Raw genomic sequence first — 27,684 nt, 5'->3', positions numbered from 1 at the left:
GTCATTACAGGCCTAAGTTCATTTTAAATTCTTTCTAGTTTCAATTCAAGGCAATTAGCAAAAATGCATACCTGTTCTATGTCCTTGGAATTGGAGGTCTGGTTTTCTCCCGAGACTCCAGGCTGTTCATTTTCCCATGGTAATTTATTTTTTCCTTTTCCTGCACTTAATACCCTTCGGGTACAGACAGTTGGACTGTAAGATCCATAAATTTGCATGCTGTCCCTTGTGTGGTCTCCACAGTGACAGTGTGCACTCTGAGTTCTGTTACCAGCCAAAAGCCAGTCTGTATCTGCTCCATGTGCCAGATGGCTTGACCTACCCTGGGCAGATGATGGCATAAGCATTGCATATTCCACAAATCCCTGTTCTGTTAACCTTGGGAGGGTTTTTCTAGCCAATCTGGCCTGCACAGCATTCATCACTCCATCTCCATTATCTTGAAGTTCAACAGTATCCACAGCTTTGAAAAGGATGCTAGTTTTTCCTGAGCCCATTGACGATGCCAACACAGCAAAGGCTTCAAGAGCTGCTTGACGCACCCTGCGTTTGCTATCTACAAGAGCTGGGGCAAGATTAAAAGACAGTTTGGGTAAGTCAAAATCCTCGCTGGGATAGGTCAGGAGGGAGCAGATACAAATGTTCACTACCTCCTCCCTCACTCTGGAATGTTTATGTTTGAGATGTTCCAGGAGTAAACAAAGCACCTGTTGAGGACCTACTTCCTTCATCAGCTTGAGGAAGATCTTCATGTATTCTTGTTTGATTACCAACTTGTTGTCTGCCAGCACTTTGACAGAAGCTGCTATAACTTGTCCCAAGAACTGCTGTACCTGCTGTCCTAGGCGAATAACCAGTAAATGCAGGACCTGAAGTGTGCCATGAACCACTTTGAAGTTAGAATCATCTAACAAATTATACAGCAAGCTAATGAAACCGACAAGACTGGAATGAGGGGTAGAACTAGGATTAAATCTTCCTATCACCTGTTTTAATTCCTCGACGGCCTGAGTCCGGTTCTTATAGTCTTCCTGATCTAACAATCTTGAATGCAGCTCTTGAGGAATAATCCCAAATTTAAGATTGCTGTTAGAAAGAGTCACTGTACAGGGGAGAGGATCTTCAGCAAATCCAGAGGCTTCAAGTTCCAAATAATAAGGAACCTGACTTCCAAATTGGGCCTCCAGACGGCGATTGTAGTGTCTCCTCAGGGCAGATGGCAGGCGAGAGATATAGGACTGAAATCTCTCTTGGCCAAGTCGTTCCCCAATCTGCTGAAGTGCAGAGAAAGCAGTCTCAGATTCTTCTTCTATCTCCTGATCGCCAAGCTTTCTGGCGAGGGATATTATTACCTCAGTGAGATCTAGGTTGAACAACAAATCCTCAGGAGTAAGCAAGATCGGGAACAGCAGTGCTGTGGCAGCTCGAAGCCGGGCATCCGTGCTTTCCAGTCCTTGCTGTATAAGCGTTCTCAGCACCTGTCCAGAACTACGTTTCAGACATATATGTAGGATCTGTAGTGCATCTTTCCGTAGGGCTGGATTCTCTTCTCGTAAGGAGACAACGAGCTGAGGCAGAAGTGCTAAGCTAAAGGCCTCTTCCAGCTGGCCTGCCTCCCCTTGACCCCGGATAACGTCCGAGAGGAGTTGCAAGCAGAGTCGCTTCTCATCACTACCCCCTTCCACAAGCACTCGGCCCAGGGCCCGATACAATGCTTCCTTCCGTCGGGGGAAGCCGAGTCGACCGCCTCGCCGTGGCAAAGCAGCCTGCAAAGCCTGGAAGGCCTCGGAAGGATCTGGCGCGGTCCGGAGGAGTTGAAGAAGCCGAGTCTCGTCTTCATCTCCCCCCGACAAACCACCTCCAGACCCAGACCAACTACTTGTGATTGCCTCCGCGGGCATCAAGAGGGTCGAGGCCAGAGGCGAAGGTGTCGGCGGGCAGGAACCGTGGTCTCCGGCGGCTCCACGGCAATAGTTTTTCTCGCCTCTCATGGTGCCTCCACCTCGATTATCATCAGTCTGTGGGGCGGAAGGACGACTGCAGCTCTGGAGGCGATAGGCACAGAGGGCTGGAAGTTGCGGCAGCAGGAGCAACGCAGAGGGCAAAGCCGCCATGGAGGGTCGTCAGGTGGCAGAGGCGGGAGGAAACCATCGTCTCTGAAGGGCTCGATGGAGCCCAGCCTTCCAGTTCCTCTCCAAGCCCCAAGCTGCAGGGGAAGAAAAGGAACAGCTTCAGTTAGCTGCCAAGTCTCCCTTAAGAGGCTGGCTTCGGCAAAATGGCCCCTGCCGGAGCCCTAGACCCCACAGCAGCCAGCGGGCGTAACCAGGGGCACCACGTGACCAAACCGATGGCTTCCATGGTGATCTACCCAGCGCAGACCCCTTGACCCGGAAATTGACGTGTCGTGATGAATGCTGGGTTATGTAGTCCACGTCAGGTGTTACGAATAAGCAGCAGGCTCCTGGAAAAGGAAGTGAGAACGTTACGAAAGTAGAGAACGTCTCTAGAGCCGAGAAGGCGAAAAAGGGTGTAGGCACTAGGCGGAAGTGACGTTTCCGCTCGGAGCGGAACATCCCCGCCCCACCCGAAAAGATTGGGGTTTGAAGACAAGTGAGGATCCTGCCCCGATTCCAGTGGTCCTCGACTCCTCCTCCTGTCGTTGCTGGCGTGATTCCTGGGACTCAGGTATTTTCCTTTTGCTGTCCTCCTGCGGCGCAGGCTTTGGCAGAGTTTTGCAGGAGTGACGCTGGTGCTGCCGTAGAGGTAAAGAAATGCACGGGAGCTAGCAGGGAGAGAGGCGACATCTTCTTGTGCAGGGTTTGTTACCGTTGTAAATACGTTGCTTTTTGCACCCGGAGTAAGTGCGATCCTTCCCTCCTGACGTCCGCGTACACTGACTGGAGATTCGGACCAAGGCCAAGCTCAGAGCTCGGGTACTTTTTTTTTTTTTTTTCCCTTTTTCCCCCAAATTCTGGTCTTTGGGGCCCTTATACTCCGCCCTCCCCCCTTCCTTTTCCTACTTCGCTTACCCTCTGGTGGTGGAAGTTTAATGATTTTCTTTCATCTTTCCTTACTTTCATCATTTAAAATTCTCTTTTAAAAACGTAATCAATTTTTCCTGTATCTTACCACGTCTTTTTGAGACGTTCTCAAAGTCTCCTAATGCAGTTCCCACTCTGAGACTTACTCCTTCCTTCCTCCCGTTCTCTTTGCCACCCCAGCATCTCTGCAGAATCCTTGCGCGTCTCTGCAGCCTTTCAGTCTCCTGGAAACAGATTGCAAAGACAGTTTCACTTGCGGTTGAAGTCCTTGGCATCAGGGACCTAAGAGAATTCTGCCGTGTACATTTAGGGCTAATAATAGACGTTTCTTTGTTTTAGGCGAAGTGTGAATTATTGGCTAGCGTTCTCTCCTTGTTAATGAAACTTAAGCGGACACAATTGAAGAGCTCGAGTGTCTGGCGTGAGGCTGAATTCTTTGAAGTGTGGAAGAGCTATTTTTTGAAGGAATAACACAATTAGTTACTTTATAATGACCCATTGAGAAAAGGCTGAGTTATTTTTTGAAGTCTCTCATGCAGTTTAAATGCAAGTGAAGTCAGGATAATTGAGTTACACATGACCTTTTATATTTAGCCATAATATATACTTTGTAAATAATGTTGCTGGATAATGCAAGTTTATTTTTTTTTTTAAGATTTTATTTATTTATTTGACCGAGACACAGCGAGAGAGGGAATACAAGCAGGGGGAGTGGGTGAGAGAGAAGCAGGCTTCCTGCCGAGCAGAGAGCCCGATGTGGGGCTCTATCCTGGGACCCTGGGATCATGACCTGAGTCGAAGGCAGACGCTTCACGACTGAGCCACCCAGTCGCCTGCATAATTCAAGTTTAAACATAATTTCTGTTCGTTGTCTGAAAGCACATTTCGAGTATCATAAATTTCTTTTTTGTCTTTTGGAAATAGAGTAAATGTAAATGAGGCTTGTGTAAACATCGTTATGTTTTGATTTCAGTTCTAGGTTGTTATTTTGATTTTAATTAGTCATTTGGTGTTTAAATGAATCTGCCTAATTTGGTTTAACTTTATTTCAGTAGACCACATCCCCCCTTTTTTAAATTAAAAAAAAGAAAAATGTAGGGATAGTGCAAGGGCTGAGGAGTGAAAACCAAGAGAGGATTGTAGCAGTCCTCAGTTAGAAGGAATGTCTGGTTCTCATATTTCCAGTGTAAGAAACGCATATTTATACATTTACTCATATATGCTTAGGCTTCAGTAACCTCACTCAAACTAAACTAAATATGAGAATGATGTACACATTAGAATGTACCTATTAGAATGCCAGTTTATGTTAGAATAGAAGATAACCCTTTCCAGTGATCAGAATTTTCAGGTTGAAAAATCCAGTGCCGTATTGACGAACATGGGAAATGGAGGTGGTGTGGTAATCATGAAATCAAAGAAAAGGAACTTCGGGAGTCTTGAATGATATATCATCAAAGTTATGGTAGAAACTTAAGAATTACTCCTTCTCTCCATAAAGAATACTTTTCAAGGATTGTGGATACTTAAGCCAACCAGTTATTGTGGCCTTTCTCTTAGAACAAAGCAAAATGAGTCTTTATTTTCACCCCTTTTCTCAGGGCTCCGTAGATCACTATGTTATAGATTGCAATTTATTTTATATCTATTACATTTAATGTCTTTGATGAAGACTTGTTAGATTCATTAGCCCCCATGGTGGATATTTAGGAAATGGGACCTTATCAACATCGTGTATCCTACTAATTTTCTTTTAAGATTATTTTGTGGAAGGCAGATCTCATTCATTTAATGTATATTCTACAAAGCAAATTTAAAAAATCTTATTCTTGAATTCCAATGATCCAAATTATAGGAATTGTATATTGACCTTTTATATTTAGCCATAAGTAGAGATAAAATAAAAATTTTTAGATCAAATTCCAGAATAGTGGAATATACTATGTGTTTAATAGTATGCCTTTGAAAGTTGAAAGGCCGTAATTAAGAATACATTGAAAAGGGGAGCTTGTGTGGCTCAGTGGGTTAAAGCCTCTGCCTTCAGCTCAGGTCATGATCCCAGGGTCCTGGGATCAAGCTCTGCATTGGGCTCTCTGCTCAGCATGGAGCCTGCTTCGCCCTCTCTCTCTGCCTGCCTTTCTGCCTACTTACGATCTCTGTCAAATAAATAAATAAAATCTTTAAAAACAAAATACATTGAAAATGGGTAAAACAAGTTTAAAACATCAATACTTTTTTAAAAGTTTAGTTAAATTAATGGATTATAGGAATATTTGTTATACATTAATTTTTTGAGCTGGACTTATAAACACGATTGCCCTAACAATGTCTTTTATTTCTACAGTCAGAGATAAGATATTAATTGGCTGGATGAACCATCATAGTTTTTTCTGTGTTCTTAGTCAAATTTTGCAGACATCCAGGACTATTGGAAATCAGTGTGAATTCTGTAAACTATTACGTCTTTTGTATAGTTTAAGGAGTTACTATGAAGAAATGCTATGCAAAGGAAAGATGCTATTAACAGGTTATGATAAGATTACCATTTATTGATTATGTACTGTGTGTCATTCAGGGTGGTAAGTACCTAATGAATTTTGACTTATTGAATTTTACAACAATTTTTGAAATTACATAGGTTTGTGCTGTGGCACATGTTATGGATGTTTCCATGGAAAGTAATTGGTCAGAGAGAGAGCTTTAGAATAGTTTTGGTGGGGAAGAGCTTTGAAACTATAGGCTAAAATTTTATTTTTCCATTATTAATCATTCATATATTTTATGATATATTGTTTACATATATTTAATCTTCCTTTTGGGTTTCTGTTCTGAAGTTTTTTAGTTTCTTACTTGAGCCAAAACTTCAATAAGGTTAAGAAATGATGAGTCTATGTTTTTTTTTAAAGATTTTATTTATTTATTTGACAGAGAGAAGTCACAAGTAGATGGAGAGGTAGGCAGAGAGAAAGAGGGAAGCAGGCTCCCTGCTGAGCAGAGAGCCCGATGCGGGCCTCGATCCCAGGACCCTGAGATCATGACCAGAGCCGAAGGCAGCGGCTTAACCCACTGAGCCACCCAGGTGCCCCAGTCTATTTTTATATATGTGAAATTAAACAGGTTTTCTTGATGTATATCACAGATCCATTTTCTTTTCTTTTTTTTTTTTTTTTTTAGGTGTATGTTTCAAAGCCATTGTGCATTTCTGAGTCAAAATTACAACTTTAAACAAAAATCCAATTTTTGTTGTATTTCTGATATTAATCTGTGTAAATTAACAGTATTTCACTTTCATTGCAACCCAGTTTTTCAGTGGACAGATTAATTATGTAACTTATGGCTTTTGCTGGATATAAAAAAGGCTTTGAGGACTTTCTTTTGTATTATTTCTGACTTCATGATATAATGATTCATATTATAGTGTGCTTCTAATTTTACTTTTTTTCTCCAGATATAATTAAAGTCAATCTCAGGGAACAGGAAAATTGCCAGCTTGTTCTTAGGCCCACTGATAAAGTAGTATGCCATCATTAATTGAATTCTGGTGTGAGGAGAGTTGAACTGTGGGAAAGAAATTTAAGAAAAGAACTGATCAGGGGCGCCTGGGTGGCTCAGTGGGTTAAAGCCTCTGCCTTCCCCTCGGGTCCTGATCCCAGAGCTCTGGGATCGGCCCGCATCGGGATCTCTGCTCAGCAGGGAGCCTGCTTCCCTTCCTCTATCTCTGCCTGCCTCTCTGCCTACCTATGATCTCTGTCTGTCAGATAAATAAGTAAAATCTTAAAAAAAAAAACTGATCTGAAAAAATACTCTAATTTTATATAAATCATACTTTTGCAGCGAAGTATATGTGTGTTTGGCTTTTTTTTTTTTTAACAATTCTTTTTCATCACCATTTATTTTCTCTCATTGTAGCAGATAATTGCCTCCCAACTGATTTCAGCACCACTGTTTACTTAGGTGTCAATTAAGTAGTTAATAAACTCACAGCTGACCTTCATTAGCGTTGTTTCAGCACCCAAAATTATGAAACTGATGTAGACTATGGAAAGTTTGATTTATGTAATATTCTATTTATGTTGTGTGTATTTATATAACGAGAATGCTACCATTATATAAATAATAGAAGGGAATGATTATTCCATAGATGCCTCTGTATTTCGTTTTAAAACCCTGATGGACTTTTGTATCTGATCTACATAGTATGTGTATATATTTTATATATATGTGTTTGTGTTTGTGTGTGATCTATCTATTTTTAAGTTTCTGTCCTGGACTTTTTTAGATTCTTATTTGAGCTAAAACTTTATTTTATTTATTTATTTATTTATGTAATATTTATTTACTTATTTGACAGAGACACAGAGAGAGAGAACACAAGCAGGGAGAGTGGAAGAGGGAAAAGCAGGCTTTGCACTGAGCAGGGATCCTGATGAGGGACTCGATCCCAGGACCCAGGGATCATGACCTGAACTGAAGGCAGTTGCTTAACCAACTGAGCCACCCAGGAGCCGCCTTGAGTTAAAACTTTAATAAGATTAAGAAATTATGAGTTTATAAGTGAGGCTTTATAAAATAGTCATGAAGAACTTTGGAGAGAGAGTGCCAAGGTTTAAATCTTGCCTGGGCCTGATTTCTCTGTGCCTCGGGTTACTTTATAAGGTAAGAATAACAACAGCAGTGTATATCTCATGGTGTTATTCTGAGGGTGAAAGGAGTTAATACATGTAAAAAGCTGAGAACAGTAATTGGCCCATTAAAAAAAATTTTTTTTTAAAGAATTTTTTATTTATTTAACAGAGAGATACACAGAAAGAGAAGGAACACAAGCAACGGGAGTGGGACAGGGAGAAGCAGGCTTCCTGCCAAACAGGGAGCCCCATGCAGGGCTTGATCCCAGGACCCCGGGATCATGACCTGAGCTGAAGGCAGACACTTAACGATGAGCCACCCAGGCACCCCAGTAATTGGCCCATTTTGACAAAGGTCTTCCAAGCAAGTCTTTATAAACAATTCTCTCAGGAGTGGCAACAATTATAAATTGGTTCAGTAAATATTTGAAGGGTCTCTCTATACTGTTCAGCATTGCAATTTTTTGAAGGTAATGTATAGAGAACATTGTTCTAAGATTAAGAAAACATTACAGTCCCAGAAACATCTCTTTCTACTTGTATGATCTTTGTTGATTCATTTAAACTCTGGGGGCACCTGGGTGGCTCAGTGGGTTAAAGCCTCTGCCTTCAGCTCCAGTCATGATCCCAAGGTCCTGGGATTAAGCCACATATTGGGTTCTCTGCTCGGCAGGGAGTCTGCTTCCTCCTCTCTCTCTCTGCCTGCCTCTCTGCTTACTTGTGATCTCTGTCTGTCAAATAATAAATAAAAATCTTTTAAAAATAAATAAATAAACTCTCTGAACTTCACTTTCTTCATCTCTAGGTCTTGTGCCAAGTTTAGTGCCATATACATACATTCTTTTTTTTTTCCTGTGCAAAATTTCAAAAGCATGCAAAAATAACATCATAAACCCTCATGTACCTATCACCCAGCTTTAACAGTTAGCAGCTAGCTCATGATATTATCTACATCTCATATTATTTTTAAAAAATACTTTATTTATTTACTTAGTGTACACATGCATGTGTGCTTGGGGCAGTACAGGGAAAGGGAGGGAGGGTGAAAAAGAATTTCAGGCAGACTCCTCACTGAGCATGGAGCTCAGCGTAGGGCTTAATTTCACAACCCTGAGATCCTATCCTGAGCTGAAATCAAGAGTTAGACACTTAACCAACTAAGCCATCCAAGTGCCCCTCATTGTATATTATTTTAAGCAAATTCCTGATATATTATTTTACCTAAAAATATTTCAGTATGTAAAAGATAAAAATTCTTGGGACACCTGGGTGGCTTAGTTGGTTAAGTGTCTGCCTTTGGCTCAGGTCATGATCCTGGGGTCCTGGGATCAAGTCCCACTTCAGGCTCCTTGCTCAGCGGGGAGCCTGCTTCTCCCTCTGCCTGCTGCTCCCTTGCTTGTGCATACACACTTTCTCTGACAAGTAAATTAAAAAAAAAAAAAAATCTTAAAAAATAAAGAAAAAACTCTTAAAAACATAGCTACAGTATCATTTTTCAGCAACAGTGATTAGTTTGTTTGGTTTTTTTTTTTAAGATTTTATTTATTTATTTGACAGAAATCACAAGTAGGTGGAGAGGCAGACAGAGAGAGAGGCGTTGGTTGGGGGGAAGCAGGCTTACTGCTGAGCAGAGAGCCGGATGCGGGGCTCGATCCCAGGACCTTGGGACCATGACCTGAGCCGAAGGCAGAGGCTTTAACCCACTGAGCCACCCAGGCACCCCAATGGTGATTAGTTAATACAATGAATTAGTTATTTCCAAATGTTAGTTTCCAAATGTAACTGTTACAGTTACAAGTTGTATTTGTTTGCTATGTCTTTCAAGTTTATCTTGATCTGTATGTTCATTCTCTTTCTTTTCATTTCTTTCAGTTTATTTATGGAAACATCTGGGTTATTCCATAAACTTTCTCACAGTCAGGAGGTTTTTGATGATTGCATCCTTCTCTTACAGTTTAACATGCTTTTTCTGTTCTCTGTATTTGTGGTAAATTAATAGTTGGATCTAGACTGTTGACTGCATGTTTGATTTTGGTGTGTGGGGGGGACTGGAGAGTTCAGGAATATCCATAGCTGATATTCTGGTCTTCTCTTGAAAGATCCTGATGTCTGGTTGTCTCTCTTTTTGTGATATTAGCAGTCCTTCATAATCAGCACTTTTGACCAATACCTACACTTATTCATTAAGATTGTGAAATGGTGACACTTTATCATTCTTTATTTATTAACTGGAGTACTTTTATGAAAAGAAACTTCCCCTCATGTATTTGGTACCCTAATGGTACAGTTAGTATCAGAAAGACATGATAAATGTTTGATTCTTTCCCTTTATTTACTAGGTTTCAAATAATAAGTTGGTTCATTAGCACCCTTCATTGGTACTGAATTAGTACTTAATTTAAGTTGTCATAATTGTATTATCATTATGGACTCATGGATTTATTTATTTATAGATTTTATTTATTTATTTGTCAGAGACAGAGAGCGAGCACAAGCAAGGGGAACGACAGGCAGACAGAGGAAGATGCAGTCTCCTTGGTGAGCAATAAGCCCAAGGCAGGACTCAGGGATCATGACCTGAGCCGAAAGCAGATGCTTAAAACTGAGCCACCCAAACATCCTTGGACTCATGGAATTAAGCATATCTGATATGTCTTAATCAGTTGCAGTTATTGACATTCACTCTGTCCCATCTTTGACTAGTGATAGCCTATTCAGTTTGGCTCCTTTTTTTTTTTTTAATAACCTTTGTTGTCACTAATAGCTTTCTTGCTGTCTAGTAGTAAAAATTCCAAATTTATCTTGATATTTTCGTTCCAGGCCTTGAATCAGCCATTTGTACAAGGAGTTCTGATCCCTTGAGGGGGAATGATATTTAGGGACCGCATCTGGGTGGTAGGAGTGCTCCTTGTTACTGGGTTGGTCATAGTTCCTAGCCCTGTTCAGTAAACAGAGTAGGAAATACAATTAACTTTTTCCTTAAAATAATGTATATATTTTTTACATTTGTATATTTCATATGTACTTTTTATATTATATACATAAGATATATACTAGTACATATAATTAATGTTGTTTCTGTATATAGATTTAATCCCTCTTATACTTTTTATTCAAAATCAGAATAGGTTTATATTCAGTGTCTTAGTTTTACATCTTTCTCTTTTCTCCCCTACTGAGTATGACAGATCACAGTGACCCTACAGACAATGATATTAGAAATGCCATGTAATTATGCAGTGCACACATAATAGTTTGCAGTGCACACATAACAGTTTGAGAATATTCATAAAACTTTCACCAATAATGTGACTCCTGAAAATAGCATAAGGTTTTTGTTTTGTTTGGGGGCATATCCCAGTAGTAACCGACCATCAACTTACTGTTTTGAAGTTATTCAGAATGGCATGGTTAGGCCACTAACTAGATAAACATAAGTAGATAGTCAAAGCTTTATAATGTAATCACCTTGATCTGTCTTTTCACTTATGCTTCTGGGTTTTGTATCATAGTTTAAGAAATTATTTTTAATCTTGGTTACAGAGAAAATCACCCTGTTGTTTTAATAAAACATGGTGTTTTTTATTTTTTTACATTTATACCTCTGATCCATTAGGAATTTATCCTGGTGTAGTTTTATGGAAGAGATCTAATTTTATCTATTTTTATAAGGCTACTTAGTTATTCTAATATGTTTATTTAAAACCCCTGTTTTCCTCATTGATTTTGAGGTACTGCCTTTATCATAAGCTAAATTTGTATATGCTAGGTGATGCATTTCTCTATTCTGATTCTTCTCGATTGGTATGTTTCTTCAAACCAAACATTCTATTTAATCCACAACAAATTTTACAACTGACAAAATTCAAGTCAAGAATACGTAATTTTCCCAAAGTATATTGCTATTAATTACTTAAATATAGACTTGAACTCACATCTCTCTGGTTCTAAAATTTGTAATTTGCTCACTTTTCTTTCCTGTTTTCCATGATACTTTCTTTTCCTTCTGCACAAGGTTGTTACTGTGATGAAATTGTCAATGTAAACTGTCAAAGGTGAGGTTTTAAAAATTAGAAGTTATTGCTTCTTTGAGTTACTTTTAGCCATTTAAAGGTAAATAGCTGAACCAAATATAGTCACAGTTGTAATTCATAATTTTGAGGGAGTTGTAGTATGATGTAGGATAATTTTTTAGCAGTTACACTTGTGCTGACAATATCTGAACTGGTTTTCAAACATTAGCGTGCATATCAATTGCCTGGAGGGCTTAAAACACATGTTGCTGCCCCTCCCTGTCTATGTAGTTTCTGATTTCTTAGATTTGTGGCTGGGCTCAAGGATTTGCATCCCTTGCAGGTCACAGGAGATACAGATGCTGGTGGTACAAAGATCACATTTTGAGAACCATTGTTTTAAAACTTCTAAAAAAAGTTGAAGTTTTGTGAATTTCTCTTAAGTCAGATTTCTTCAGAGATAAAAGGGGGCAAATTAAAAATTTTAAGAATGATGTTATGACAAACGTCCAATGTAATTCATTTTAAGTTCCCTGTGTTTACCTTGACATTTTGCAGTTTTTAGTTTGAGTTGTTTCAGTTAAGCGTTCAAAGTATTATCTCTTTACTTAAACCTTATTCTCAATATTTCTTTTTCTTAAAATTTTATTTAAATTCAGTTAATTACCATATAATCTGTTATTTGTTTCAGGGATAAAGGTCTGTGATTCATCAGCCATATTTATATAATACCCAGTGCTCACTGCACTACATACCCTCCACAATGTCTATCACCCAGTTTCCCCATCCCTTCACTCCCCCTCCCATCCAGCAACCCTCAGTTTGTTTCCTACGATTAAGAGTCTCTTATGGGGGGCACCTGGGTGGCTCAGTGGGTTAAAGCCTCTGCCTTCAGCTCAGGTCATGATCTCAGGGTCCTGGGATCAAACTCCGCATCGGGCTCTCTGCTCCACAGGGAGCCTGCTTCCTCCTCTCTCTCTCTCTGCCTGCCTCTCTGTCTACTGGTGATCTCTGTCTGTCAAATAAATTAAAAAAAAAAAAAAAAAAAGAGTCTCTTATGGTTTGTCTCCCTTTCTGGTTTTGTCTTGTTTGATTTTTTTCCTCTCTTCCCCTATGATCCTCTGCCTTGTTTCTTAAATTCCACATATCAGTGAGATCATATGATAATTATCTTTCTCTGATTGATTTATCTTGCTTAGCATAATACCCTCTAGTATCATCCATGTCTTGCAAATGGTGAGAGTTCATTTTTTGATGGCTGCATAATATTCCGTGTATATATGTGTGTGTGTGTGTGTGTGTGTGTGCATGCGCGCGCGCGCGTGCTGTGTATTACATCTTTATCCATTCATCTCCTAGGGAATATCTAGGCTCTTTTCATAGTTCAGCTGTTGTGGACATTGCTGCTATAAACATTTGGGTGCACATGTCCCTTTGGATCACTACATTTGTATCTTTAGGGTAAATACCCATTAGTGTAATTGCTGGGTCCTAGGATAGCTCTACTTTCAACTTTGTGAGGAACCTCCATACTGTTTTCCAAAGTGGCTGCACCAGCTTGTATTCCTACCAACTGTAGGAGGATTCCCCTTTCTCTGCATCCTCACCATCTCTGTCATTTCCTGATTTGTTAATTTTAGCCATTCTGACTGGTATGAGGTGGTATCTCATTGTGGTTTGGTTTGTATTTGCCTGATGCTGAGTGATGTTGAGTACTTTTTTGTATGTCTCTTGTCCATTTGAATGTCTTTGAAGAAATGTCTGTTCATGTCTTTCTGCCCATTTCTTGATTGGATTATTCTTTGGTGTTGAGTTTGATAAGTTCTTTGTCAAACAAGTTTGATTTTGGGATACTAGCCCTTTATCTGATATTTTATTTGCAAATATCTTCTCCTGTTCTGTCAGCTGCCTTTTGGTTTTGTCAACTGTTTCCTTTGCTGTGCAAAAGCTTTTCATCTTAATGAAGTCCTAATGGTTCATTTTTGCCTTTGTTTCCCTTACATTCTTCTTTTAGCGAGAAGTTCCAGTGGCTAAGGTCAAAGTGGTTGCTGCCTTCTCGTCAAGAATTTTGATGGTTTCCTATCTCACATTGAGGTCTTTCATCCATTTTGAGTCTATTTTCATGTCTAGTTTAAGAAAATGGTCCAGTTTCAGCATGTAATTTTCTACTTTTCCCAACACCATTTGTTGAAGAGACTGTCTTTTTTCCATTAGATATTCTTTCTTGCTTTGTCGAAGATTAGTTGACCATAGAGTTGAGGGTCCACTTCTGGGTTCTCTGTTCTGTTCTCTTGATCAGTGGGTCTGTTAATGTGCCAGTACCATACTGTCTTAATGATTATAGCTTTGTAATAGAGCTTGGAGTTCAGAATTGTGATGCCACCACTTTTGGTTTTCTTTTTCAACATTACTTAGGCTATTCAGGGTCTATTCTGGTTCCATACAAATTTTAAGATTTTGTTCCATTTCTGTGAAAGAAGTTGATGGTATTTTGATAGGGACTGCATTGAATGCATAGATTGCTCTAGATAGCATAGACATTTAAACAATATTTGTTCTTCCAATCCTTGAGCATGAATGTTTTTCCATTTCATTGTCTCTTCCTCTATCTCTTTTATGAGGACTCTATAGTTTTCTGAATACAGTTCCATTGCCTCTTTGGCTAGGTTTATTCCTCAGTATCTTACAGTTTTGGGTGCAGTTTTAAATGGGATTGACTCCTTGATTTCTCTTTCTTCTGTCTTTTTGTTGGTGTAGTTGGTGTATAGAAATGCAGTTGATTTCTGTGCATTGATTTTGTATCCTGCCACTTTGCTTAATTCCTGTATGAGTTCTAACAATTTTGCGGTGGAGTCTTTTGAGTTTTCCATATAGAGTATCATGTCATCTGGAAAGAGTGAGAGTTTGACTTTTTCCTTGCTGATTTGGATGCCTTTTATTTATTTTTTTTGTTGTGTAATTGCTGAGGCTAGGACTTCAAGTACTGTGTTGAACAGTGGTGAGAGTAGACATGCCTGCCATGGTCCTGACCTTAGGGGAAAAGCTCTCAGTTTTTCCCTATTGAGAATGATATTGGGTTTTTCATAGATGACTTTTATGATATTGAGATACTCTATCCCTACACTATAAGGAGTTTTAATCAAGAAGGGATGCTGTACCTTGTCAAATGCTTTTTCTGAGTCTATTGAGAAGATGATATGATTCTTGTCCTTTCTTTTATTTATGTAGTGTATCGCACTGATCGATTTATAGATGTTGAACCAACCTTGGAGCCCAGTAATAAATCCTGCTTGGTCGTGGTGAATAATCCTTTGAATGTACTGCTAGATCCTATTGGCTGGTATTTTGGTGAGAATGTTTGCATCCATGTTCATTAGGGATATTGGTCTGTGAGTCTCCTTTTTGGTGGGGTCTTTGTCTGATTTGGGGATCAGGGTAATGCCTCATAGAGTTTGGGAGTTTTCTCTCTATATTGATTTTTTGAAATACCTTCAAAAGAATAGGTATTAATTCTTTAAATGTTTGGTAGAATTCCCTTGGGAAGCCATCTAGCCCTCGGATCCTGTTGTTGGGAGGGTTGTTTTGTTTTGTTTTGTTTTTTAAGATTATTTATTTATCTATTTGACAGAGAGAGAGAGAGAACAGAAGCAGGGGGTGAGTGGAAGAGGGAGAAGCAGGCTTCCTACTGAGCAGGGAGCCTGATGTGGGGCTCAATCCCAGGACCCTGGGATCATGACCTGAGCCAAAGGCAGACGCTTAAGAACTGAGCCACCCAGGCACCCCTGTTGGGAGATTTTTGATTACTGCTTCGATTTCCTTGCTGGTTATGATCTGTTTAGGTTTTCTGTTTCTTCCTGGTTCACTTTTGGTGGTTTATATGTCTCTAGGAATGCATCCATTTCCTCCAGACTGCCTAATTTGTTGGCATAAAGTTGCTCATAATATGTTCTTATAATTGTTTATATTTCTTTGGTGTTGGTTTTGATTTCTCCTCTTTCATTCATGATTTTATTTATTTGGGTCCTTCCTCTTTTCTTTTTGATAAGTCTGCCCAAGGGTTTATCAGTCTTACTAATTTTTTCGAAGAACCAGCTCCCAGTTATGTTGATCTGTTTTATTGTTCTTTGGTTTCTATTTCATTGACAACTGCTCTAATCTTTATTATTTCTCTTCTCCTGTTGTGTTTTCTATGCTTCTATGTTGTTCTTTCTCCAGTTCCTTTAGGCATAGGATTAGGTTGTTTATTTGAGACCTTTCTTATTTCTTGAGAAAGGTTTGTAGTGCTATATGCTCTCCTTTTAGGACCACCTTTGCTGCATCTCAAGGATTTTGAACAATTGTGTTTTCATTTTCATTTGTTTCCGTGAATTTTTTTTTTTAAAGATTTTATTTATTTATTTGACAGAGAGAAACCACAAGTACACTGAGAGGCAGGCAGAGAGAGAGAGAAGGAAACAGGCTCCCTGCTGAGCAGAGAGTCCGACGCGGGACTCGATCCCAGGACCCTGAGATCATGACCCAAGCCGAAGGCAGCGGCTTAACCCACTGAGCCACCCAGGCGCCCGTGAATTTTTAAAATTCTTCTTCAACTTCCTAGTTGACCCATTCATCTTTTAATAGGATACTTTTTATCCTCCATGTATTTGAGTTCTTTCCAATTTTGTTCTTGTGATTGAGTTCTACTTTCAAAGCACTATGGTCTGAAAACATGCAGAAAATGATCCCAGTCTTTTAGTACTGGTTGAGACCTGATTTGTGACCCAGGATGTGATCTATTCTGGGGAATGTTCCATGTGCACTCAAGAAGAATATGTATTCTCTTGCTTTGGGATAGAAGGTTCTGAATAGATCTGTGAAGCCTATCTGGTCCAGTGTATCATTTAAAGCCCTTATATCCTAGGGGCACCTGGGTGCCTCAGTGGGTTAAGCCTCTGCCTTCGGCTCGGGTCCTGATCTCAGGATCCTGGGATTGAGCCCCACATTGGGCTCTCTGTTCAGCAGGGAGTCTGCTTGCCCCTCTCTCTCTGCCTGCCTTTCTGCCTATTTGTGATCTCTCCCTCTGTCAGGTAAATAAATAAAATCTTTAAAAAAAAGAAATAAAGCCCTTATATCCTAGTTGATCTTATGCTTAGATGATCTGTCCATTGCCAGGAGGGGAGTGTTAAAGTCCCCTACTAATATTGTGTGATTGTCGATGTGTTTCTTTGATTTTGTTATTAATTGGATTATATAATTGGCTGCTCCCAAGTTAGGGGTATAAATATTTATAATTGTTAGCTCTTCTTGTTGGATAGACACTTTAATTATGATATCGTGTCCTTCCTCATCTCTTATTACAGTGTTTGGTTTAAAATCTACTTTGACTGATATAAGGCTTGCCACCACAGCTTGCTTTTGAGGTCCGTTAGCATGATAAATGGCTTTCCACCCCCTCAGTTTAAATCTGGAGGTGTCTTTGGGTCAGAAATTATTCTCTTGCAGACAGCATATCGATGGGTCTTGTTATTTTATCCAGTCTGATGCCCTGTGTCTTTTGATAGGGGTGTTGATAGGGCCAATTACATTCAGAGTTAACTATTGAGACATGAATTTAGTGCCATTGTATTGCCTGTGAAGTGGCTGTTAACTTTGTATCATCTCTGTTTCTTTCTGGTCTTTGTTATTTTGGGGCTTTCTCTTTACTTAGAGGACCCCTTTTAGTGTTTCTTATAGGGATGGTTTAGTGATGGTAAATTCTTTTAGTTTCTGTTTATACTGGAAGTTTTTTGTCACTCCTTTTTGAATGACATCCTACCTGGATAAAGTATTCTTGGCTGCATATTTTTCTCATTTAGCACCCTGAATGTAACATGCCAGTCCTTTCTGGCCTGCCACAGCTCCATGAATAGGTCTGCTGCCAATCTAATGTTTCTGCCCTTATAGGTTACCAATCTCTTGTCCCTAGCTGCTTTTTGGATTTTTTTCTTTGTCTTTGAGATTAGTAAGTTTCACTATTACATGTTGGGGTGTCTTGATGCCTGTTTCCTTCCCCAGATTAGGGTATTTCTACTTTCTGCCCTTTTCTCTCTTTTCCTCCTCTTCTGGGATCCCAGTTATTCTAATATTGTTCCATTTTATGGTTTCACTTGTCTCTCAGATTTTCCTTTTGTGATCTGGTTCTTTTTCTCTCTCTTTTTCTCGGGTTCTTTATTCTCCATTGTTTGGTCTTCTGTATCACTGATTCTTTCTTCTGCTCATTTATCCTAGCAGTTAGAGCCTCCATTTTTTATTGCATCTCATTAAAAGTCTTTTTGATTTCGTCTTGGTTAAATTTTAGTTCTTTTATTTCTTCAGAAAGGGATTCTCTAGTGTCTTCTAAGCTTTTTTCAAGCCCCGCCAGTATCTTTTTTTTTTAAGTTTTTATTTATATATTTGTCAGAGAGAGAGAGAATACAAGCAGGGGGAGTGGCAGGCAGAGGAAGAAGTAGGCTTCTTGCTGAGCAAGGAGCCCAATGTGGGACTTGATCCCAGGACTCTGGGTTCTTGACCTGAGTGGAAAGCAGACTCTTAACGGACTGAGCCACCCAGGCATCACAGGCCCAGCTAGTATCTTTATAATCGTTATTCTGAACTCTAGTTCCAACATCTTTCTAATGTCCATATTTATAAGGTCCCTGGCAGTCAGTACTGCCTCATGTTCTCTTTTTTGAAGTGAGTTTTTCTGTCTTGTCATTCTCTGCAGGGAAGAATAGATGAATGAGAGAACAAAATACTAAATGGCAACAATGACCCCAGAGAAATATAAACTAAACAAATCAGAAGAGACCTGATATGGGTGGCAGGGTGGTGGGGGAGGGAAGCAAAGGGAAAAAAAAATACTATAATAAGACAGATGTGCAGAATAGAGCAATACACTGGCTTCAGTGTGTAATTTGGTATGTTTTATAGAAAACTAGGTCCCAAAATTGTAAAGGTAGAAAAACTTATGTATGTATAAAAATAAAATTAAATACAATGAAAGAGTAGAATGTAACTGTAAAATTGGCAATTAAAAGACAAGAAAAAAACAAAAGAAGAAAAAAACAAGAAAAACAAAAAAGGAAAGGATCTAAACAGACAGGTGAATAGAACAGAGCCATCTGCTATGTCCTGAGTATATTTAGTCAGTTTTAGAGGAAACTGAATCTCAAAATTGTAAAGAAAGAAAAACTTCTATATACAAAAATAAAATTAAATACATTGAAAGGATAGAATGTAACTGTCAAAATGAAAATTTTAAAAAGATTTTAAAAAGGAGTTGATAAAATAAGAAATTGGTTGAAAAGGGAAAGAAGAAATTTAAAAAAATAAAGAAAATTTTAAAAATTAAAGTAGAAAGACTAAAGAATCCTGAAAATAAAAGCCTTGAGTTCTTTGTGCTGTATTCCCCTAGTGTTAGAGTTTTGCAATTCTCATTGATTGTTAAACTTGGTCTTGGCTGGATGTTCTTGCTGATCTTTTTGGGGGAATGGCCTGTTGCTTTGATTCTCAAGTATATTTGCCTGAGGCGGAATTGCACTGCCCTTGCCAGGGGGCCAGGCTAAGGAATTTCCTCTGGTTTGCTGTATGTGGCTTTTGTTCCCTGAAGGCTTTCCACACAGCTTTAGAGGATGAGCATGAAAATGGCTGCCTCCCGGTCTCCAGCTGGGGAGGTAAAAGCTCGGGCCCCTCTATGAGTCCTCAGAGAAAAGCAGTCAGTCACTTCTGTCTTCCTGGTCTCCAGCAGCACTCTGTGCTCACCCAGCCCATGACCAAATGTTTTTATCTCAGGCACATGACCCTGTTTGGAGTCTCCAAACCGTGTAGGCTCTTGTGGCATGCTCCTACAGCACTCCCCCCCAGGGGAAGAAGGGAGTGTCTCCCTGGTTCTGCTGCTTGTTGGGCCCCTACTTAGAGAGCAATCCCCTCTGTGCTGAAGATCACAGTCCATGGCAACCCCAAGGTGAGAGTCCACTCCTGGTCTCACTGATTGTAGCCGGATTCCCCCTCTGATGCCTGGGAACCTGCCACAGTCAGGCACCCCTGCTTCCTGTGACCCCAAGGATCCTGCGACCACACTGACCCAGCTAGGATTTCATCCCTGCTTAGCAGCCTGAGCCACCTCCCTCACCAAAACAGACTTCTAAACATTTTGTTTTTGTGCTCTGCTGCTTTATCACTTGCTGGTAGCCGGCTGATGGAGGCTCCCTCCCCTTGCAGTCTTTCTTCCCATATATCACCTCAGATTCACTTCTCAGCACCTTCTACCTTGTAGAAAATGGTCACTTTTCTATTTGTAGAATTACACCTATTCTTTTCTTCAATCTCCGGTTGAGTTTGCAGATACTCAGAATGATTTGATAGCTGTTTAGCTGAATTCCTGGGACCAGACAAAATTCAGGTCTCCTATTCCTCTGCATTTTGGACTCCTTCCCTATTCTCAATATTTCTTTTTTCTTTCTTTCTTTCTTTTTTTTGAAGATTTTATTTATTTATTTGACAGACAGAGATCACAAATAGGCAGAGAGGCAGGCGGGGAGAAGGGGAAGCAGGCTCCCTGTTGAGCAGAGAGCCTGATGTGGCGCTCGATCCCAGGACCCTGAGATCATGACCTGAGCCAAAGATGGAGGCTTAACCCACTGAGCCACCCAGGCGCTCCATGAGAAAACCAAGACTTTAAGATCAAGTACTTTCCCAAGGTCACATAGCTAGTATAAATAGTAAAGACAATGTTGTAACCCTAGGACCCTGATTCCTAAGCCCAGTCTCTTAAAATCATACTGTCCTGCATATATGGATATTTGAGATATACATATACACATATAAACACACATAGGTGTGTATGTTTTGTGTGTACATTTATGTGTGTGTATTTTTACAAATCAGTATTGTATTGTGCCTTTATATCTCATATGTTAATGGTAATTTATCAGTCTTGAATACACAAAACTTAGTTTAATATAAGGTTCTGTCACTATATGATTCATATTTATGTAAAAACAAATCAATAACTAACTTGATTTAAAAATCAACGATTCTGCAGTAGTTTGTGGGGCTTAGGATGTCAGTGGTACAGGATGGATTTTTTTTTTTTTTAAGATTTTATTTATTTATTTGACAGACAGAGATCACAAGTAGGCAGGGAGGCAGGCAGAGAGAAAGGGGGAAGCAGGCTCCATGCTGAGCAGAGAGCCCGATGCAGGGCTCAATCCCACGACCCTGAGACATGACCCATGCCGAAGGCAGAGGCTTTAAACCACTGAGCCACCCAGGTGCCCCCAGGGTGGATTTCTTACCTGGTAGTGAGAGATGGTACAACACAGAAAGCAGAATACCTCTTAAGTAGACACTTTAGAAATTCACTAGTAATACAATAACTTATTGATAAATGCTATTCTAAGCACTTTATTTGTATAAACCCATTTAATCCTCAAAGCAGCCCTACATTATTATATTATTATTATTATTGAATAACTTTTAGGTTTTTCACATAATAACCCTCTCAGATTTCCTTCTCTTCATACTCAGCATCCTCAGTTCCATTACCCATAAGACATGATTTGAATTTCCCCTCTTCATCATGTTATACTTTGTTCTGCTCCCTTTTAAGAATCTGTACTCCAGATGTGGTGTGACATTTGCAAAACAAAGTGAGAATATCTCCTCTAGTTCTGCATATTATAGTTTTATTATTGCAACTTAAACCTACCTAAGCTTAGTATACTAAAATAATAGTGCAATTAAAATCTCTGAGACCTTTAAACACATCCTACAGTTGAGTCTTTTCTCTCTCAAGCTATTCTTATGTAGTTGTTTTGAAATCCACTTTGGAATCTTAATATTTATCCCTCTTAAATTTCTTCTTGTTAAATATCAGGTCTTTTGGATGCTTCATTTGTTAACCAATGATTTTGCTGTCTTTGGAAGCTTCATGTCATCTGTAGAGGTGAAGGGCATGCCCAAGTATCTTCAGTTTGGCCTTATAGCTTACTCCAGAAGCCTTCCTTCAGGTAGACTTCATTCCGTTAAGTAGTATGCACTAGTGTTGCTGATTTAGCTAACTGAACTACCTTATATTTTTTAGTTTTACTGTCAAGAAAATCATGAAAGTCATTGTAAAATTCTTTACAGACATCAGGTGTATTTTCTTGATCTCCAAGTCTTCTAAATACATCAAATAAAGAAACAAGATTAGTCTGTAACACATGTCTTATTATTAGCTCCATCTGTCCTAGTCCTAGAGGTCACTATATCCTCTTCTAGGTATTCACATATCAAACAGTTACTTTAAAATGTTATCTGAAATTAACATTAACCTTACCAAAATGTTTGTAGAATTTACAATCTTATTTTTGAAAACAGTCTCCAGTCTTGCGGTCCTGGCAGTGATTCAGGGATTTCATTTACAGATTCTTTTATGTATCTTGGAACATTATTATTTAGTCTAGGAGAGATGTGAGCTTATAAAGTAGCTTAGGTGTCTTTTTAAACTTATTCTTTAAAGACTATCTTTTAAAAGCAGTTTTAGATTCACAGCAGAATTGAGAGGAATGTACAGAAATTTCCCATATATACCCTGCCCCAGCATATGCATACTATCCCCCATTAACAACATCCCCACCAAAGTGGACATTTGTTACATACCTACATTGACACATCATTATCACCCAAAGTCCATAATTTACTTTAGGGTTCACTCTTGGTGTTGTACGTTCATGGATTTGGACAAATGTACAATGGCACATATCTACCATTGTAGTATCACACAGAGTAATTTCACTGCCCTAAAAAATCCTTCGTGCTTCACCTATTCATCCCTCCCTTCTTTCTAACCTCTAGCAGTCATTGATCTTTATATCATCTCCATAGTTTTGACCTTTCCAGAGGGTCATATAATTGGAATTATGCAGTATCGGGCCTTTTCAGGCTTCTTTAACTTGGCAATATGCATTTAGATTTTCTCTGTGTTTTTTCATGGCTTGATAGGAAGCATTTCTTTGGGCACTGAATAATACCCCATTGTGTGGTGTACCACAGTTTATCCATTCACAAACTGAAGGACATCCTGGTTGTTTCCAAGTGTTAGCACTTATGAATAAAGCTGCCGTTAGCATACATGCACAGTTTTCATGTGGACATAAGTTTTCAGTTCATTTGAATAAAAAACAAAGAGGGCAGTGGCTGGATTGTATGGTAAAAGTATGTTTAGTTTTGTAAGAAGCCATTGAAGTGTCTTCTAAAGTAGCTGTACCATTTTGCATTCCTACAAGCCATAATGATAGTTCCTATTGCCCCATATTCTCTTCAGGAATTCATATCCACAGTGTTATGGATTTTGACCATTCTGATAGGTGTGAAGTAGAATCTCATTCTTGTTTTAATATGCATTTCTCTCTAACATCTTTTCTTTTGCTTCTTGTCATCTGTTTCTCTTCTCTGGTTAGATGTTTTTTAATCAGGCTTGAATATACAAAACTTAGTTTAATATAAGTGTCTGTCACTATATGATTGCTATTTAATCAGGTTGGGTTTTTTTTAAAGATTTTTTTATTTAACAGAGAGAGACAGCTAGAGAGGAAACACAAGCAATGGGAGTGGAGAGAGAGAAGCAGGCATCCTGTAGAGCAAGGAGCCCGACATGGGGCTCAATCCTAGGACCCTGGGTTCATGACCTGAGCTGAAGGCAGATGCTTAATGACTGAGCCACCCAGGTGCCCCAGGTTGTTCATTTTTACATTGTTGAATTTAGAGTAATTTTTTCTGAGTAACAGTTCTTTTTCTAAAAATTCTTTATTTAAATTCGCTATAGGTAAACATATACTATATTATTCATTTCAGAGGTAGAATTTAGTGATTCATCAGTTGCATATAACACCAAGTGCTCATTACATCAAGTGCCCTCCTTAAGACCCATCACGCAATTACCCCTTCCCTTCATCCAGCTCCCCTTCAACAACCCTCATTTTGTTTCCTAGAGTTCACCGTCTCTTATGGTTTACCCCTCTATTTTCATATTATTTTTCCTTCCCTTCCCCTATGTTCTTCTGTTTCTTATGTTCATTCTTACGTTTCCATGTTCATTTTGTTTCTTAAATTCTGCATACAAATGAAACCTCTGACTTATTTATTTTGCTTAGCATAATACCCTCTAGTTCCATCCACATCATTTCAAAGGGCAAAATTTCATTCTTTTTGATGGCTGAGTACTGTTCCATTATATATATATACCACATCTTCTGTATCCATTGAATAAGAGTTCTTTCTCAGATGTGTCTTTTGAAAATATTTTCTCCCAAGGCATGTTTTGTCCTATTGTTCTCTTGACATTATCTTTCTCAGAGCAGAAGTTTTTTGTTTTTTGTTATTTTTTTTTAAGATTTTATTTATTTATTTGACAGAGAGAGATCATTAAGTAGGCAGAGAGGCAGCAGAGAGAGAGGAGGAAGCAGGCTCTCTGCTGAGCAGAGAGCCCGACACGGGGCTGGATCCCAGGACCCTAAGATCATGACCTGAGCCGAAGGCAGCAGCTTAACCCACTGAGCCACCCAGGCGCCCCAGAAGTTTTTTGTTTTAATGACATCTTTTTTGGGGGAACCATTATTCAGCCTACCACAATTCCTGTTCCTTCCTTTTCTTCTTTTTCTCTCTCATCTCTTTTCTCCTATTTTTTATTCTTTTTCATCTTCAGATGTACGAAGTGACAAAAAGATTGGTTGGCTATAATCTGAAGTTATGTTGAAGAGTTGAGTAGATAATGTCTAGATGAGTAAGTGAGCCTAACTGCCCTCATTATAGAGCATCAGATTGTGTTCACATGAATTTTTTGTTTGTTGTTGAATTTGTTGATAGTAATACTTTTGTTAAATTCAGCACCCTTTATTAAAGTAATTACTATGTCTTTGGGTAAAGTGTGTGAGTTAATATGAAATTTCTTTCCAAGTAAAGCATCTTTTGGCAGGCATTGATGTTATTATTGAGAAAATAGCCAAAGAATTTTTAGCATTCTTTCAAAACTTATTTTCCTTTAGGCAAAATTTTTTTCACATTTCCATTTTGTTTCAGTGGTAACTCAGACTTGAATTTAATGAAGGGAAACAGAAGATCTGGTAGAGTTCCAATCCAAAAGTCCATTGTCAGGAGACATTTGTGGTTTGGGGCATATCACTGTTGTGGCCATTGGGCCTTTGGGCCTTTGTTTCCTAGTATCTATAATATAGGAATTGAATTATATGATTGTTAATTATGTGATTGCTAAAAGTCTCGGTCTAGTATTTAGTGTGAAGTATTTAAAAACCAACAGGCCAATAAACAACAAATTTCATTTATTTTGTACTATTTGAAAAGGGAGTCATATGGGCAAGATTATTTTGAAGTAACTATGCTTTTTCTTTTTCTGCAGATGGACCACACATCCCCGACCTACATGCTTGCTAACTTAACCCATTTGCATTCTGAACAACTTCTTCAGGGCTTGAATCTTCTTCGTCAACATCACGAGCTCTGTGACATCATTCTTCGTGTTGGTGATGTTAAAATCCATGCTCACAAAGTGGTACTTGCCAGTATCAGTCCATATTTCAAAGCTATGTTCACTGGAAACCTTTCTGAAAAAGAGAACAGTGAGGTTGAGTTTCAGTGCATTGATGAAACTGCTCTCCAGGCCATTGTGGAGTATGCCTATACAGGAACTGTTTTTATTTCACAGGACACAGTTGAATCTCTCCTTCCAGCAGCAAACCTACTCCAGATAAAACTTGTCCTGAAGGAGTGTTGTGCATTTCTTGAAAGCCAGCTTGATCCTGGTAATTGTATCGGAATTTCTCGTTTTGCAGAGACATACGGTTGTCATGACCTTTATTTGGCAGCTACTAAATACATATGCCAGAATTTTGAAGCTGTTTGCCAGACTGAAGAGTTTTTTGAACTTACACATGCTGATTTGGATGAAATTGTTTCCAATGACTGTTTGAATGTAGCTACCGAAGAGACTGTTTTTTATGCACTTGAGTCTTGGATCAAGTACGATGTACAAGAACGTCAGAAATACTTAGCACAGCTACTTAATAGTGTGAGATTACCATTGCTGAGTGTTAAGTTTCTCACTAGACTATATGAAGCAAATCATCTTATTCGTGATGATCGCACTTGTAAACATCTTTTGAATGAAGCCCTAAAGTACCACTTTATGCCTGAACATAGACTCTCTCATCAGACTGTCCTGATGACACGACCTCGCTGTGCTCCCAAAGTACTTTGTGCCGTAGGAGGAAAATCTGGACTATTTGCCTGTTTGGATAGGTAAATAGAAGGCTTTCTTAAAGGAGTGGTGCTAAAAGATTTTATACTTTTTAAGTGTGCTAATTTTCTCTATTTCTTAAATAATTTGATTTTACTATTTACTTTCTTTATTTACTTTTTCATTTGTTTCTTTCTTTTATTCTTCCTAAAACGCTTACCTGGTTGTTTTAATCACATTGTCATCCATTCCTTTCAACACTCTCAGTTATTAATGACCTTCCCCCAGCTCCCCCATGCACAAACTATGAATTTTTTTACTTCTCTACCATTTCATGTCTTTTTTTCTTTTAATTTGTGAAACTGTTTACATTATTATTTGACCAGCTCAGTAGAGATTTATTATTGCTAACTATAAACAGAAGATACCAAAAAGGAGAGCTTGGAATCTTTGATGAGGGCAGACGGGGGACAGGAGTGGGTTTGAATGAATACCATCAAGTAGAAGAATCACCAAAGAAATAAGAAAAAGGAGGATACTAATACAAATCATGGACATACATATTTATTTTCTTCAGTATAAACATTTTTTAATGACAATAGTAAAGAGTTCTCTCTTTTCTAATAATCTGCAGTAGGAGTTATCAGACTTTTTCTGTATAGAGCCAGATAGTAAATATTTTAGACTTTGTGGCCATATGGTTCTCTTATGACTACTCAGCTCTGCCATTGTAGTGTGACAGCAGCCATAGACAATATGTAAAAAAATGAAATGACTGGGTTCCAACAAAACTTTATTTACAAAAGTCCTTAGTGGACTGAATTTGGTCCTTAGCCATAGTTTGCCAATCCCTGATTTGCAGCATTACACAAGTAACTTTTATATGTTGAAAAGATAGCTGGATGTTACCTTTGCTTTACCCTTGAATGGGAATGCTTCATGAAAACTTCCATGTTTGATAAGTTTATTTAATACTGTGACTTCTTTCTGGCAATTTTCAAAAATTTAGTAGATTGCTTTACCCCCTCCAGTGGTAGGAAGGTATTGATATTCTAGCAGTGTCAACTGATGTATCTTTATCTTTTAGAAAGTCTCAGTTACATTTTAATTGTCTAAATTAAACTAATTACATAGTCTAAACCTAGTATCATTGAGACCAGTCTATAGGTAGAATATTAGTTATGGTAACTACAAAAATTGATTATTAATTCTTATTTTTAAGGGCACTAATTATTGGCATAAAGTAAAGCATATTAGTAAAATGTCATGAGAAAAATTTCAAATGTGAATTTACATGGTAAAAATTCTTGACCAGTTGCCTCTTGGTCTCAAGTATTAAAAATAACATACATAAATTATTAAAAAGTTATAAGAACTGTTCATATGTTGAGATCCAGTAATCTTTCATCTAACATCTATTATAAGGAAAAAAAAAAAAAAAACTTTTTTTAAGTAGACTCAACACCCAGCGTGGAACCCAGTTCTGAACTTGAACTCGACCTTGAGATCAAGACTGTACTGAGATCAAAAGTCAGATGCTTAACTGACTGAACCACCCAGGCACTCCAGGAAAAAAAAAATTAAATGTCATTTGTCATTTATTATATTTATAATAAATGGCCACAGAGCCATTTATTGCAGTATTATTTATAACTATGGAGAAATTGGAATCAATCTAAGAAATTATTCAATTTGACTCTATAAAAAATATTTAACACCTGTGCATCAGACAACACTGTGCTAGATAATGGGTCTTTAACAAATTTATAATT

General features: G+C 38.6%; 2 protein-coding genes across 6 annotated transcripts in view; one reads left to right on the top strand and one right to left on the bottom strand.

Moving 5' to 3' along the window:
- TOGARAM1 (TOG array regulator of axonemal microtubules 1) overlaps positions 1–2,459 on the bottom strand; it is an 80,348-nt gene extending 77,889 nt beyond the window's left edge. For all 3 annotated transcript variants that reach the window (XM_032344110.1, XM_032344109.1, XM_032344111.1), the window contains exon 1: positions 72–2,459. In XM_032344110.1, the coding sequence (XP_032200001.1) occupies positions 72–2,114 (2,043 nt within the window). In that variant the 5' untranslated portion in view covers positions 2,115–2,459. The remainder of the gene's footprint in view (positions 1–71) is intronic.
- A 96-nt stretch (positions 2,460–2,555) lies between these two features.
- The window catches only part of KLHL28 (kelch like family member 28), a 37,338-nt gene continuing 12,209 nt past the window's right edge, over positions 2,556–27,684 (top strand). Inside the window, exons 1-2 of one of the 3 annotated variants that reach the window (XM_032344120.1) lie at positions 2,556–2,685; positions 25,076–25,974. In XM_032344120.1, the coding sequence (XP_032200011.1) occupies positions 25,076–25,974 (899 nt within the window). In that variant the 5' untranslated portion in view covers positions 2,556–2,685. Of the gene's footprint in view, positions 2,764–3,840; positions 4,507–25,075; positions 25,975–27,684 lie in introns of those variants that run through there. The other 2 variants (XM_032344121.1, XM_032344119.1) reach the window with 2 other exon arrangements.

The sequence above is a fragment of the Mustela erminea genome, chromosome 5, assembly GCF_009829155.1.
Source record: "Mustela erminea isolate mMusErm1 chromosome 5, mMusErm1.Pri, whole genome shotgun sequence".
In the NCBI taxonomy this organism is placed as follows: domain Eukaryota; kingdom Metazoa; phylum Chordata; class Mammalia; order Carnivora; family Mustelidae; genus Mustela; species Mustela erminea.
Note: the sequence above shows the minus strand (reverse complement) of the source record. Positions and strands in the feature narration are given on the sequence as shown.